This window comes from Schistocerca nitens, unplaced genomic scaffold (assembly GCF_023898315.1).
Source record: "Schistocerca nitens isolate TAMUIC-IGC-003100 unplaced genomic scaffold, iqSchNite1.1 HiC_scaffold_375, whole genome shotgun sequence".
Lineage (NCBI taxonomy): Eukaryota > Metazoa > Arthropoda > Insecta > Orthoptera > Acrididae > Schistocerca > Schistocerca nitens.
In genome coordinates this window covers 5258326-5271282 of record NW_026045909.1, presented here as the reverse complement: position 1 = coordinate 5271282, position 12957 = coordinate 5258326, and the positions used below count along the sequence as shown (strand labels likewise).

The 12957-nt window shown below is 40.8% G+C and overlaps 1 protein-coding gene across 2 annotated transcripts in view; it reads right to left on the bottom strand.

The window, feature by feature from the left end:
• Positions 1–12957, bottom strand: part of LOC126229552 (WASH complex subunit 5-like) — a 188869-nt gene that overhangs the window by 34792 nt on the left and 141120 nt on the right. For both annotated transcript variants that reach the window (XM_049942316.1, XM_049942317.1), the window contains exon 18: positions 7746–7929. In XM_049942316.1, the coding sequence (XP_049798273.1) occupies positions 7746–7929 (184 nt within the window). The remainder of the gene's footprint in view (positions 1–7745; positions 7930–12957) is intronic.

The window sequence follows — 12957 nt, the reverse complement described above, 5'->3', positions numbered from 1 at the left end:
TGATTCATGGTTTCCAGATCGCGGAAGACTGCGAAATTCACTAATTGGAAAAAACTTGGACCTCATGCTACATTATAGCTCAATCTGTCACCAAAAGCAAAATTCTTGCGGGGAAGAAAGGGGGGGGGGGGGGGCATGTCTCACTCTAGCCAAAAGTTTACATCCTGTACCTCCTTTCCATTTCATAACTGACCACTAAATAACACCAAAGCTAACTATAAGATATGTTCTATAGGTAGACCAATATCATATTTCTGACACTGCCACAACAAATCATACTAAAATACACCTTTTGAAAAGATTTTTAATGTGACGTGTTAGCTTAACTACTGGCTTAATCTTTATTTATTTATTTTGTTCCAAACTTGAGAATTTTAAAGTTTTATCAGTGATCAGTCCTCAGCATTTATTAGTTTAGAGATGAAGCAGTGATGTTTTCATGATGTCGTGGGCCTTGTAGTTTGATCGGTGGACAGAAGAAAACTGTGTAGCTGCCAGCATGTTTTAAACGTTTGTGAAGCTAACATATGGTATTTGTTGGTATAGGAAAATATGTAATTTAAGTCATATACCACATTAAAGATTTCACCAAAAGATGTTATTTTTAGTACAGTTTGTTGTGCTAAAGTGTCGGAACTATATAGTAGAAGTCTAGTTATCGACAGATTAGAGAAACGCATGGACTTTCACATCTCTTTGGTAATGGAGTTATTGGTTACTGGAGTTGCCAACGGTCTTGCCACAATGATAACACTGGTTCCCGCCAGATCACTGAAGTTAAGCACTGTCAGGTATGGCTAGCACTTGAATGAGTCACTCTCCTGGTCTGCCAAGTGCTGTTGACAAGCAGGCTGCACTCAGCCGTTGTGAGGCCAATTGAGGAACTATCCGATTGAGAAGTAGTGGTACTGGTCACAAAAACTGACAATGGCTAGTGGAGCAGTGTGCTGACCAAATGCCCCTCCATATTCGCATCCGGTGATGCCCAAGGGCTGAGGATGACATGGTGGCCCATCAGTACCGTTGAGCCTTCAAGTCCTGTTCGGACAGTGTTTGTTTTTGTTTGGTTATTGGAACTACAAGTTTTCACAGACAGATGGAGTTACAAGTTTTCACAGACAGGTGGAGTTACAAGTTTTCATTGCCTACTGTTGATAAGTGAATGAATTATTTCTTATATTGTTCATCAAATGTGGGGTGTCATAAAAAGAACATCTTTCTCCCTTCATTTTCTAACAACAAATTAACTGGTGTGGTTCTCAGTCTGTGCCTTCATCCCACAAAGTATGAGCCTTGGTCAGTCACACGCTTTCACAACCAACCAAATTTCCGTGAATATTTTGACAATATCAGAAAATATACAAGTAAAATGCACAGCTCCCAATGGTCAGTTCGAAAAAAATGTGGCAATATTGGGGCCCCCACTTACAATTTAGCCAAACATCTTGCATCCTTGCTGACGCCATTTGTGGGCAAATGTCCACATCACATACGAAACTCGGCCGATTTTATCAACAGACTGGGGGCTCTCCGACTAAGTACTTCCGATCTTTTAGTTAGTTTTGACGTGGTGTCTCATTTTAGAAAGGTACCCCTCGCAGACTCCTTGGCACTGATTGGAAATAAGTTTTAGGTGGGAATCACTGCTTTGGGGCCACGCTCTGTCCTCAACATATTTTATGTTCAACCAAGAATATTTTGAACAGATTGACAGCGTCGCCATGGGTAGCCCCTTGTCTCCCTTGGTGGCCAACCTTTTTATGGAGGATTTTGAGGAGAGAGCACTTGATTCAGCAGCCCTCAAACCAACTGTTTTTTTGGAGGTACGTGGATGACACTTTCGTAGTATGGCCTCATGGAGAATACAAGTTAATGGTGTTTTTAGATCACCTCAACTCCATTCATGAGAACATTCGGTTTACCATGGAATTAGAGAAAAATGGTTGCTTCCCTTTCTTGGATGTGCTAGTTAGATGGAAGAGTTATGGCTCTCTGGGGCATTCAGTTTATCAAAAGCCCACACATACTGATTTGTATTTAAATTCATCCAGCTGCCATCACCCATCGCAAACAATGAGTGTACTTAAAACACTTGTACACAGAGCTCACGTAGTGTCAGATGCAGTAAGTTTGCCTGAAGAGCTTGCCCACCTGAAGAGGGTTTTCACAGAGAATGGATATTCTACCCGGCAAATTAGAAAGGCACTTGCAATTAAGCCAAAGAAACAGCGAGAGGAGAAAGAAGAGAGCACGCCTACTAAATCTTTAGCTTTTCTTCCCTTTGTTGGCAACATTTTCTTCAAAACTGCAAGAATCCTCCACGGTTTCGAAGTGAAAGTGATTTTCCGTCCACCATCGAAGATTTCCGACCTGCTGGGATCAGTGAAAGACGATCCGGTATTGCGGAAGGCGGGAATTTATAAAATACCTTGTCAGTGTGGCATGTCATATATAGGACAAACATTGCGAACAGTAGAAGAACGTTGCACTGAACATCAACGCTGTACTTGCCTTTTGCAACCTAGCAAGTCTGCAATTGCTGAGCATTGCATTTCCACTGGACACTCAATGGAGTACGACAAGACAACAATTTTGGCCACAGCAAAATCCTTTTGGGACTCCGTCATAAAAGAATCAGTGGAAATTCGCGTGGCAGACAATCTTATGAACCGTGACAATGGCTACCAGCTAGATAATGTGTGGAACCCCGTCATCTCGAAGATCTGCTGCAGACGAAGATGTCAGAGTACTCCGATGGCCGCGGCAATTGACAACGCCGAAGACAGCTGAGCTCTGCAGTTCCACCAGCAAGGGCGCTGCTGGCGGGCGGTGTGGTTCCTCTGTCAATACTATTTTGACGCGTGTGCGGAATACTCGCTGCACGTTATATATTGCGGAACGGAGGGCGTCTTTGTCAGTCTTCGATGTCTCACCTGAGGATGGCTGGCAGTTGTCCAGTCGAAATATCGTGGATGGAAGCTAACGACGACCAGCTGCAAGCCCGAAATCTTTTTGAATATGTGGTAATAACTGTTTAAAATTTGAAAAGATGTCATTAATCATCAATCAATCCAGTTTGCTAACCATGCTGTATGAAACCATGTCCTCAAATCCAGTATCACAATCAGCAGAGCTATCATACATTAAATTTGCACTGGTGACATCTCAGCCATAAACAAATAACATTTTTATCAGTTTCTCATAACTGTTGCATCTTCGTCTTTAAAACATGGAATATACAATTATTTATCCCACTTTTTATTTGTGCATATTTCAACATACATCTGTAAGGTACACACTGTTGTAAGAATAAAGCAAGATGACAAAAAACTGCATGCTGAGTAATTTAATACAATCAATTTAGTGGAAACTTTTCCATCTTGCCCCAAGTTTTCCATTCAATGACATACTGATTTGGCTTAACAGTACATAAAGAATGTCTTTTTTTAAGTATCAGAATACAATATTTTTTAATATAAGCTTGTCTTTTCACCTGTATTCTACAACATTTTGGTTGCTGCTTATTCCTGACAGGCACTTTCCTTGCCAAGTAATAATTTTGCACGAAGGCTAAAGATTTGGATATTTTCACATTTCACCCTATTTTCCAACAAGTGAATAATTTTAAGTAATCTAATTACTTAATTTTCAAATGAGGTCTGCATTGGAGATTCTGCTATCAGTGGATCTGTTTCTGGCTCTCATGTAGGACAACAGTGGAATCAGTTTCTTTTCTGTCAGGAAGGAGTTTTCCTGTTTTGATGTTTCATTATTACATCTATGTGGCAATTTTCTATTCATTGACAGTTGTAATGATGGTTTCATACCTTTCAGCATCCTTAAGAAATCTAAATAATGATCAATGTAATGTCTTCCTTCTGTTATTTCTGCAATTTATTATGCTACATATGATCCCTTTTGTAAGAACCATGATAAAAATCAGTGTAAACGATGATACTCACATTCACCAAATATTTTATTCAGCAGTGTAGCTTATCTATAACTTCCGTGTGCTGCTGTCGCAGCTTATAACAACAATCTGCAGGAGTGTTGTGACTATATATGTTTAGACTGTGGTAATGGGAAATGTTTCACATGCTTATTTCCTGTATTGACTCCTAAAACTCTCACTACATGGTGACATTTATAGCACCATATTCTAGTGCACTATAGTGAGGCACTTACAAACTTATTCCTACAGTGGATATAACTGCCAATGACAGAAATTAAAAAAAAAATCTAAAACACAATCAAAACATTAATAAACAACACCAATTAATGGCACATCAAAGCATAACAGAGATATATAGAGACAGGGATTTGACAGCAAAGTTTAGCCATCCTGTTCATTCCCTTTTAATGTAAGCAGCAGAACATGACAATCGTGTGGAAGTTGGTAGGACACACTTAAGCTGAATGGACAGAGCCTTTGAGTGACCCATAAGACTGTATTCCATAGGAGTCAGACCTGTACTACATATAGCTACCTGGCTTTTCAAGGTGCAGCCTAAAGAATGGCTTCTGCCTATTTGAAAAAAACATCACTCAATAATCACAGTTACAAAAAAAATATTGACTGTCAGTTAAATCGGTGTGGAAAATATTTGAAATGCATCCTGATACAGTAGAGTCTCGATAGTTCGAGGTGAACAGGACCAGAACCACCTCAACTATCGAAAACTCGGACTATCAAAATTTAAATGGGAAAAGGAAATATTATGATACTGTAAGTAATACAGGTCAAAATAAGAACTTTATTAAAATAAAAGTATTTACACATGCATTTGCATTGGCAGAATAACAGTAATTATTTATTTAGCCAAGTAATAGTGAAGTGTCTTTTGTTTGGCGAAGCTGCAATGTTTCCACGCGGCAATGTCAACGCCACCGTCTCAGGAGCAGTAGGTCAGTTGGTGCCACCTCAGGATGTTGTTCCATGTAGCATATGGTGGCCTCGAGAGCAGCGTAGCCATTGGTGTGACTCATCATCTGTGCAGCCTGTCTGCCTCGTCATCCTCGTCACACTCACACTGCGATGGAATGTTAACCATGTCAATTATAGAAGAGTCTGTCACTTCCAACTGTTCGTCCGATTTTAACCACTTGCCTACTTCCACCTCTTCTGCCTCTTCACACCCTGGCAATCTTCTGACTAAATTACACAATGGCTGATCGTTCTCGTCTGCTAAATATTCAGTTTCTGTGTCTGGAATACTTTCCTGTAGAATTTTCCTCCATGACTTAGAAATTGTGTCCGACTTTATTTCGCTCCAAGATTCGCTAATACAGTAGACGACGTCCTTCAAAGTCACTTTCTTCAAAGGTCCTACAATGCTTTCGTTGTCTTCGGAATGCAGAATTGACAGTAGCAATCACCGTCGATACTTTTTTTTTGTTTTTAGATATTCCAGAACGCCATGATCCATGGGCTGAATGAGACAGGTAATGTTTGGTGGGGAAAAACAAGGCGCGGATATCGTCGCACTGCAGTTCTCCTGCACTTGGATGTGAGGACGCATTATCCATGAGCAAAATTGCTTTGCATGGCAGTCCCCTTTCTTTTAAAAAATTCTTGCAGTCAGGTACAAATGAGTTAAAAAACCAATTCTTGAAAATTACCTGATTCATCCAGGCATTATTCTGATGTGTATAGACAACCGGAAGAGCTGAGATGGATACATTCTTGAATGCTCTTGGCTTGGCAGACTTCCCAATCACAACTAGTTTTAGTTTGTGGTTTCCAGTTGCATTTGAAGCTGCCATAACTGTGAGCCATTCTTTGCTTTTTTTGTGCCCAGGAGCACTTTTTTCTTCACAATAAGCAAGTGTTCTTGACAATAAGCAAGTGTTCTTGCTGGTAACATTTTAAAATTTAGCCCAGTTTTGTCACAGTTATATATTTGTTCATTAGACAAATTTTCGTCAGTTATGATTTTTTTAAACTCGACGATAAATTTTGAAACAGCCTGAGCATTATCAGAGAGTTTTTCTTCACACATGTCTAGTTGACGCACTCCATACCTCTTCTTCTAGTTGTCAAGCCAGCCCGCAAGAGCGTTGAAATTGTCATCTCCTTCCTGCAGCTAGTTTCTGAAAAAAAAAGCTATTTCTTGCAAGATTGGGCCAGAAATCGGAGCACCCTTCTGTCTCTGTTGGGTAAACCACATGAACAATGCCTCACTTGTTTTTTTGAAGTCTGACTTCTTTATACTTCTTCGACTGAGAGATTCGTGTGAGCATTTCTGTGAAGAAAACTGTTCCAATTTAAGTCGGTTTCTTCGCCAGTCACCAACAGTAACTTCACCAACACCATATTCGAGAGCAAGTTCCCCCCCCCCCCCCCCCCCCCCTCTCCTTTGTCAAGTCGTCTTAGTGCTTCTAATTTTAGATGCAAAGGCACAAATTTCCTCTTTTTTGCTACAGCATTCATCTTTGTAAAGTGTACAATGGAACACACAGTCAACAAACAAAATGACACACAACACTGTACAGTACAGGTACTGGGAACTACAGCAGCGTATGAACTCCCCAGTTTTGATCGGTAGCAGCCGGCAGCAGTCGGGGTATTTCGTGCCATACTGACAACAGATGTTTGTGCAACAGGGCAGCGAGCTAATCGTCGGTGTTGATTCCATTGTTGTCTGCTTTGTCACTGAGCTGTACTCCCCTTATCAATCTTTTGCAATGATCTTTTGATTATTTATCATGTCAGTAATAAAAAAAAGAAGGTAGAAGTTTGCAACTTCTTCTTCTTCTTCTTCTTCTTCTTCTTCTTCTTATTTTTTTTTTATTTATTTATTTTTTTTATTTATTTATTTATTTATTTTTTAAGAAAAAAGAGGCTCGGATTATTGGAAACTCGAACTATCGAGACTCTACTGTAATTTCAATTCTGGAATAAATTAGTGAGAAATGTAGTTTAATATATTTTTTGAGGCAGCTCCACCTCAGAACCTTTAACTATCAGCTGCCCCTATCTGGTGCACTAATTGGCAGCTGACTCTAAACATAAACAAATGTAATGTAATCTGAGGAGTAATGGAAGAGAGAGAAAAAATTCAAAGAAGAGCTGCATGATTTGCCTCAAATCTGTTTACTCAGCATGAGACTCACAGAAATGCTCACCAAATTCCAGTGAGAGACATTATAAGAAAAATGACATGCTTTGCAGGGGGTCTTAGCCAAAAAGAATTAAGAAACCACATTTGAAATTGTGTCCTGCAAAAATCTCATGAAATAACCATAACACAAAAATTAGAGAAATCAGAGCTCATATAGAGGGTGCCAATAGTCTTTCTTTCCAAGACTGTAGAGAAGTGGAGGAGAGGGGTGGGGCGGCTTGAATGCTACATACTCTCTGCACAGTGAATTTGGAGTACAGATGCAGATGTAGATTATTTAACAGTGGCAGAGTCCTTAGGGGTGTGACTGGGTTCTACTTTCACCCAATTTTTCATTCATTACTTGTCAATAAGGACATGAACACAACACTACATTGCACATGCATTCATCACAGTCATCCATACAACACAGATATGCAACCTGACACTTCGTAACAGGTAACAGGACAATGAGCAACAAAATTAGTAGGACCTCCACTTGGGCAGCAAAGTAGGATTCCTTCATTATTCCTAATGCAGAGTGACTGACTATATCTTACTCCCAATGTGTGTCAATACAACACTGTAATAACACATTACATGAGCAACACTCCATAGGACACAATACTGTTATTATTTACTTACTCATTCATTGCTTGCAATGCTGAAGCCAAATTCTTGGACTCAAACTTGCATGAAATATTGAGTTCATAGGCTATGTGCTTCTTTATAACCTGCATCTGGCCAACCTTCAGCACCCACTCAAGGATCTGTGGCCAAACTTTTTGAGCTCTAGAAGTGTACTGGGAATAGAAACGTCCAGGATTACCTGTAACATTTAAAACCAATCCAATAACATTTACAACCAATCCAACTGACAACATAAGCCAGTACCTACATTCAATTATATCAAAATGCAAATATCAGTGCACAGAGAGAGAAAATTCGAACAACTTCCAGCCATCTCCTCTCATCATAAATGTGTTAAGGTACACACAGCTGTGTTAGTTTTTCTTAATTTCTGTCGCAGCAGACTCTATATTATTGTTGCTTCATCACACTTAGAATGTAATTAACAAAAGACAGTGAAAACAAGTGAAAAAATTTGTGTGAAGCCAATATTTTAAGACCCATTCAATCACCTGGGAATACATGCACAATGTACTCGACAGGCACGGATCTAATCGAGGAGGAGGAAAGGGGGAGGGTACAGCATCATAAGAACCACAATAATGGAAATTCCTTGATGGAGCAATACTTAAAATAAGGGAAAGATAGCCACTCACCTACAGCAGACTTATGCACAGAGTACAGAGACATATAACAGAAAACAGCATTCACACTATCTTTCAAGCATCTGCTCTTTTTCTAGTGAAACTACACACATTCTCTCAGATAACCAGAGAGACACCCAAAAACACACTCACGTTGGCATGCCAAGACTTATTCTTGATACTAGAGCACAGAGGGTAGAGGAAAAAGGGATATAGGATGAGGGAGGGGGAGGCAGGATGGGGAAAAAGGAGAGGCAGGTGGAGAGAAAGAGGGAGAAATGGAGGGGAGACAGTGAGAGAGTGATGGGAATGGCTAGAAAATGGGAGGTGGCTCTGAGAGAGGGAGAGAGAAAGAGAGTGTGTGAGGGGGGGGGGGGGATCCTGCTTGTGGAGGGGAGAAGAGTGGTGGGAGAAGGTAGTTCACAAGCTGGACAGGAGAAGAGTGGTGTGGACAGAAGAGAGAAAGGAAATGGTAATCTGAGGCAGTGGGAACAGGTTAATAGAGGTTTAGGGCAGGGGGTTGGAAGAATGCAGGACATGCTGGAGAAAGAATTCCCATCTATATAGATGAGAGAAACTCGTGCTGAAAGGAAGTACCCAAACGACCCACATAGTAAAGCAGCTGTTGAAGTAATTTGTGTTGTGGCGTGCAGCACAGTGACAGTTTGGTCACAGCCATTCATGCCCATAGATAGTTGGTTACTTGTCATGCTCACATAGAAGCTGTACAGTAATTGCAGCATAGATGATATATAACATGGCTGCTTTCACATGTGGCCCTGCTTTTTAATGGGTAGGAAATGTCTGTGACCAGACTGCAGTAAGAGATGGTGGGTGGGTGTATGGGACAGGTCTTGCATATGGCCCAACTACAGGGTAACGACCCATGGGGTGCAGGATTGGGAGTAGGATTGGAATAGACATGGACAAGAATATTGTGTAGGGTGGGTGGGTGGCGAAACACTACTGGGTAGAATTTTGGGTAGTAGAATATTCTTCATCTCAAGAAACAAAGAAAAGTAATTGAAGCCCTAGTGGATGACGCGCTTGAGCTTTTCAAGACCAGAGTGAGTCTGGGTGAACGGGCGGGTGCTGACAGGAGGCTCATTGACACGTTTTCTGGTGTCTGACAAGCAGCTGGCACATCAGCTTTGTTTATGGATGAACTGGATAGGATACTTTCTGTCAGTAAAGGCTCTGGTAAGGTTACCAGTATATTTTCGCCGCTCCTGCTGGTGGTAGTTAGCGCAATTGATATGGACAGATGTACTTACGAAGCCGTCGGAGTGGGGACATTGACATCTAAGAAGGTGGCTCAGTGAATTAAGAAGGACCAGGTGAAGCAGATTTGGGAGTAGGTGTTGAGGTTATCAAGGAAAGAGCAAAGATCCTTGTTGTGAGTCCAGATCATGAAAAGGTCATCTATGAATCTGAAGCAGACATGATGTTTATAATGTTAATTGGATAGGAATGATTCCTCCAGATGGCTCATAAATAAGTTGGCACAGGATTGTGTCACTTGAGTACCAATGGCAGTACCATGGATTTGTTTTTAAATTTGGCCTTCAAAAGTGAAATAACTGTGGGTCAGGATGTGAGGGCTAGGAGGATTAGGAAGACGTGGTGGGTTTGGTATCAGGAGGACAATGGGAAAGAGAGTGTTCCATCACTATTGGCACATGGATTGTTGGTGTGAAGGACATCACACTCACAGTGACCAACAGGGAGTCTGACAGGTGCTGTGGAGAGGCAGAGAAGAAAGTGAGCAATGTCTTGAGCGTAGGATGGGAGATTACAGACAACTATTGGAAGGTGTTGGTCAAAAAAGGCATAAGTTCATTCTGTGGGGACATTTTATTCAGCCACAATGAGATGACCACAAATGAGGAGTGTTGGGAGTAGGTAAAATGTAGGAGTGCAGGGGTGTTACTGGTATGAGAAGGGAGCTGGATTCAGGTGCCACGTTTCATAAGGCCTTAAGGAGCTGCTTGAGATCATGTTGGACTTCTGGGATGGGACCATTGTTCTAAGGCTTGTAAGCAGAGGTAGAGGCAGAGGCCCTCAGGCACAGTCACTATGATTCAGGACCACTGTGGTGGAGTCTTTGCTCTTTCCTCAATAATCTCATTACACTCTCAAATCCACTTTACCTGGTCCTTCTCAACGCATTGAGTCATCTCAGTGATTTGGCTGCAACTTTGTGAGTAGTAGCCAGTAGATGCCCTTTTCAAGTTCCTACAGTATCATACCTGATTCAGCCATAGGACAAGGTAAAACACTTTAAAAATTTTCCAGTATTAAGTGAGGGGTTTTTGAGTAACATCTGTCAAGTAAGTGACATGGTGCTGTAGTCAAGCGCACCGACAGGCAATTCGCAGACTCAGGTTCAGTTCCCACCACTACTGTATCTATATATCCTTTTTATTTCATTCTTCACAGTGTTAAGCTACTGATTACAATATGTAAATATATTTAAACTGTTAAACTGTTCAATCTACATGATCAATTTAGTTACAATTACCTTCATTTAATTAATTAACTAATATATTTAAAAAGGAATTGTTTTTGATTATACATTGCTGAAGGTTTCTTATTTCAACTGTTTACCGACTTTTTGTAATGGTCCCAACAGTTGAGAAACAGCTTCTCTAAATGTGTCTGCAGTGATTTTCCATAAAAACTTATAACATTTTTGGAAAATGAAAATCAAACAAGTTTCCTACCAGTTAAGTGATTGTTCTAAACACCGAAACAACAACTATTTATGATAATTTTTTAAAAAAATTTCACCAATGCTCTTCATTATATGAAGATAGTAATTGTTCCAAAAGAACAGATACCAATAATGACCATACAGCTTCTCTATAAAGAAACGATAATTCATCAAAACCCTCAGCTGCCAACAGGTGTTGTTGATACACCTCAATGGGGACAGCTGAAAATGTGTGCCCCGACCGGGACTTGAACCCAGGATCTCCTGCTTACATGGCAGACGCTCTATCCATCTGAGTCACCGAGGGCATAGAGGATGGTGCGACTGCAGGGACGTATCCCTTGCACACTTCCCGTGAGACCCACATTCCTAACTGTCCACAACCTACATTCGTATTGTTCCTCCCATCATACACTGGTGCTGCTGTTCGCAGTGTGGTCTCATCTCTCTGAGACTGCAGATGTTTGTGCAAGTTGCCTTTGTGTGTGTGTGTGTGTGTGTGTGTGTGTGTGTGTGTGTGTGTGTGTCTACTGCTGACAAAGGCCTTAATGGCCAAAAGCTTTAATTGTGTGAATCTTTTTATTGTGCCTGTCGCGACTCAGCATCTCCACTATATGGTGAGTAGCAACTTTCCTTCTCTGGTATTGTTACATTCCATCCTGGATTTTTCAATTTACTGCTGGTGATACCAGGGCAAAAAGCTTCAAATGTAAACATACAATAAGATACTGAAAAGTCACCAAATTCATCAGTAAAAATGATGTTTCAACTTTGGAAGAAACAGTGGAAGCAGCAGAGAAGTTTTGTATACAGACTAGACGTATAATGTAAAACTTGATTATATGAGTAACACAGAACAGACTGGATGGCTGTGTGAATCAGCATATATAGAATAATGGATTACACGGGCACAAAGACCATTTTGGTGGAAAAAAGTCAATCTCCCCAAAACCACCCACTCTTACAAAGCACATTACAGACTCATCGCTTCCCGAAAATTTTTGTCCCTTACGTTTTTATCTACACAAGAGCCTGACAATAAATTTGGTCCTTGAGTTTCCAGTACTGTTAATACATTAGAAGAAGAATAGAAAATGTTATCATCAGTCGTGTGTGTGAATTGCGTTTGTGTGTGTGTGGAGGGGTGGGGGCACGCGCACGCCACGCTCATGTTTGTCTATTGCTGACGAAGGTCTTAACGGCGCACGCTAGGCTAGGGATGATGTGCGCGCGCGCGCACACACACACACACACACACACACACACACACACACACACACAATGTGTAGGAGGCTTGGAGACGGCTGGCTGTTGGCCAGAGGGCACACAGGATTGGAACGTGGGAGGCAGAAGCAGTTGGTGCACAGGATTAGAACGTGACAGACACACTGGCACTGGTGAAGTTCTGATTAAACAGAACAGTGTAATTTATGAAGAAAACACTATGACTGATGGAATGGTAACAAAAAGGGTGTACTAATGTTCATGATGAACTACAAATTTGTCTTCACTGAAGACTTGGTGTGGGAAGTTGGTGCAAAAGTTCAAGAAAACAGTTGCATTTTTGTCCTTTTTTAATGAGTATAGCAATTCAAAATGAAATACAGAAACTGATGTTTTACAATTGCAGTAATACATGGCTACATGTCCACAAAGCTTTAGCATAAGCCAAACAACATATTATGAAGAGTAAAACGGTTCAAATGTGTCGAAGGAATATTTTATTTTCCATATTTCATTCAAAATGAATTATATAAACATTTAACAGTAATGATAAAGTGACATGCCCCTTGCCTTCACCCACGTCTTCACCCTATCAACAACTGGAATCTGAAAATCGGTACATATGTAACAGCATGCACTACCTAAT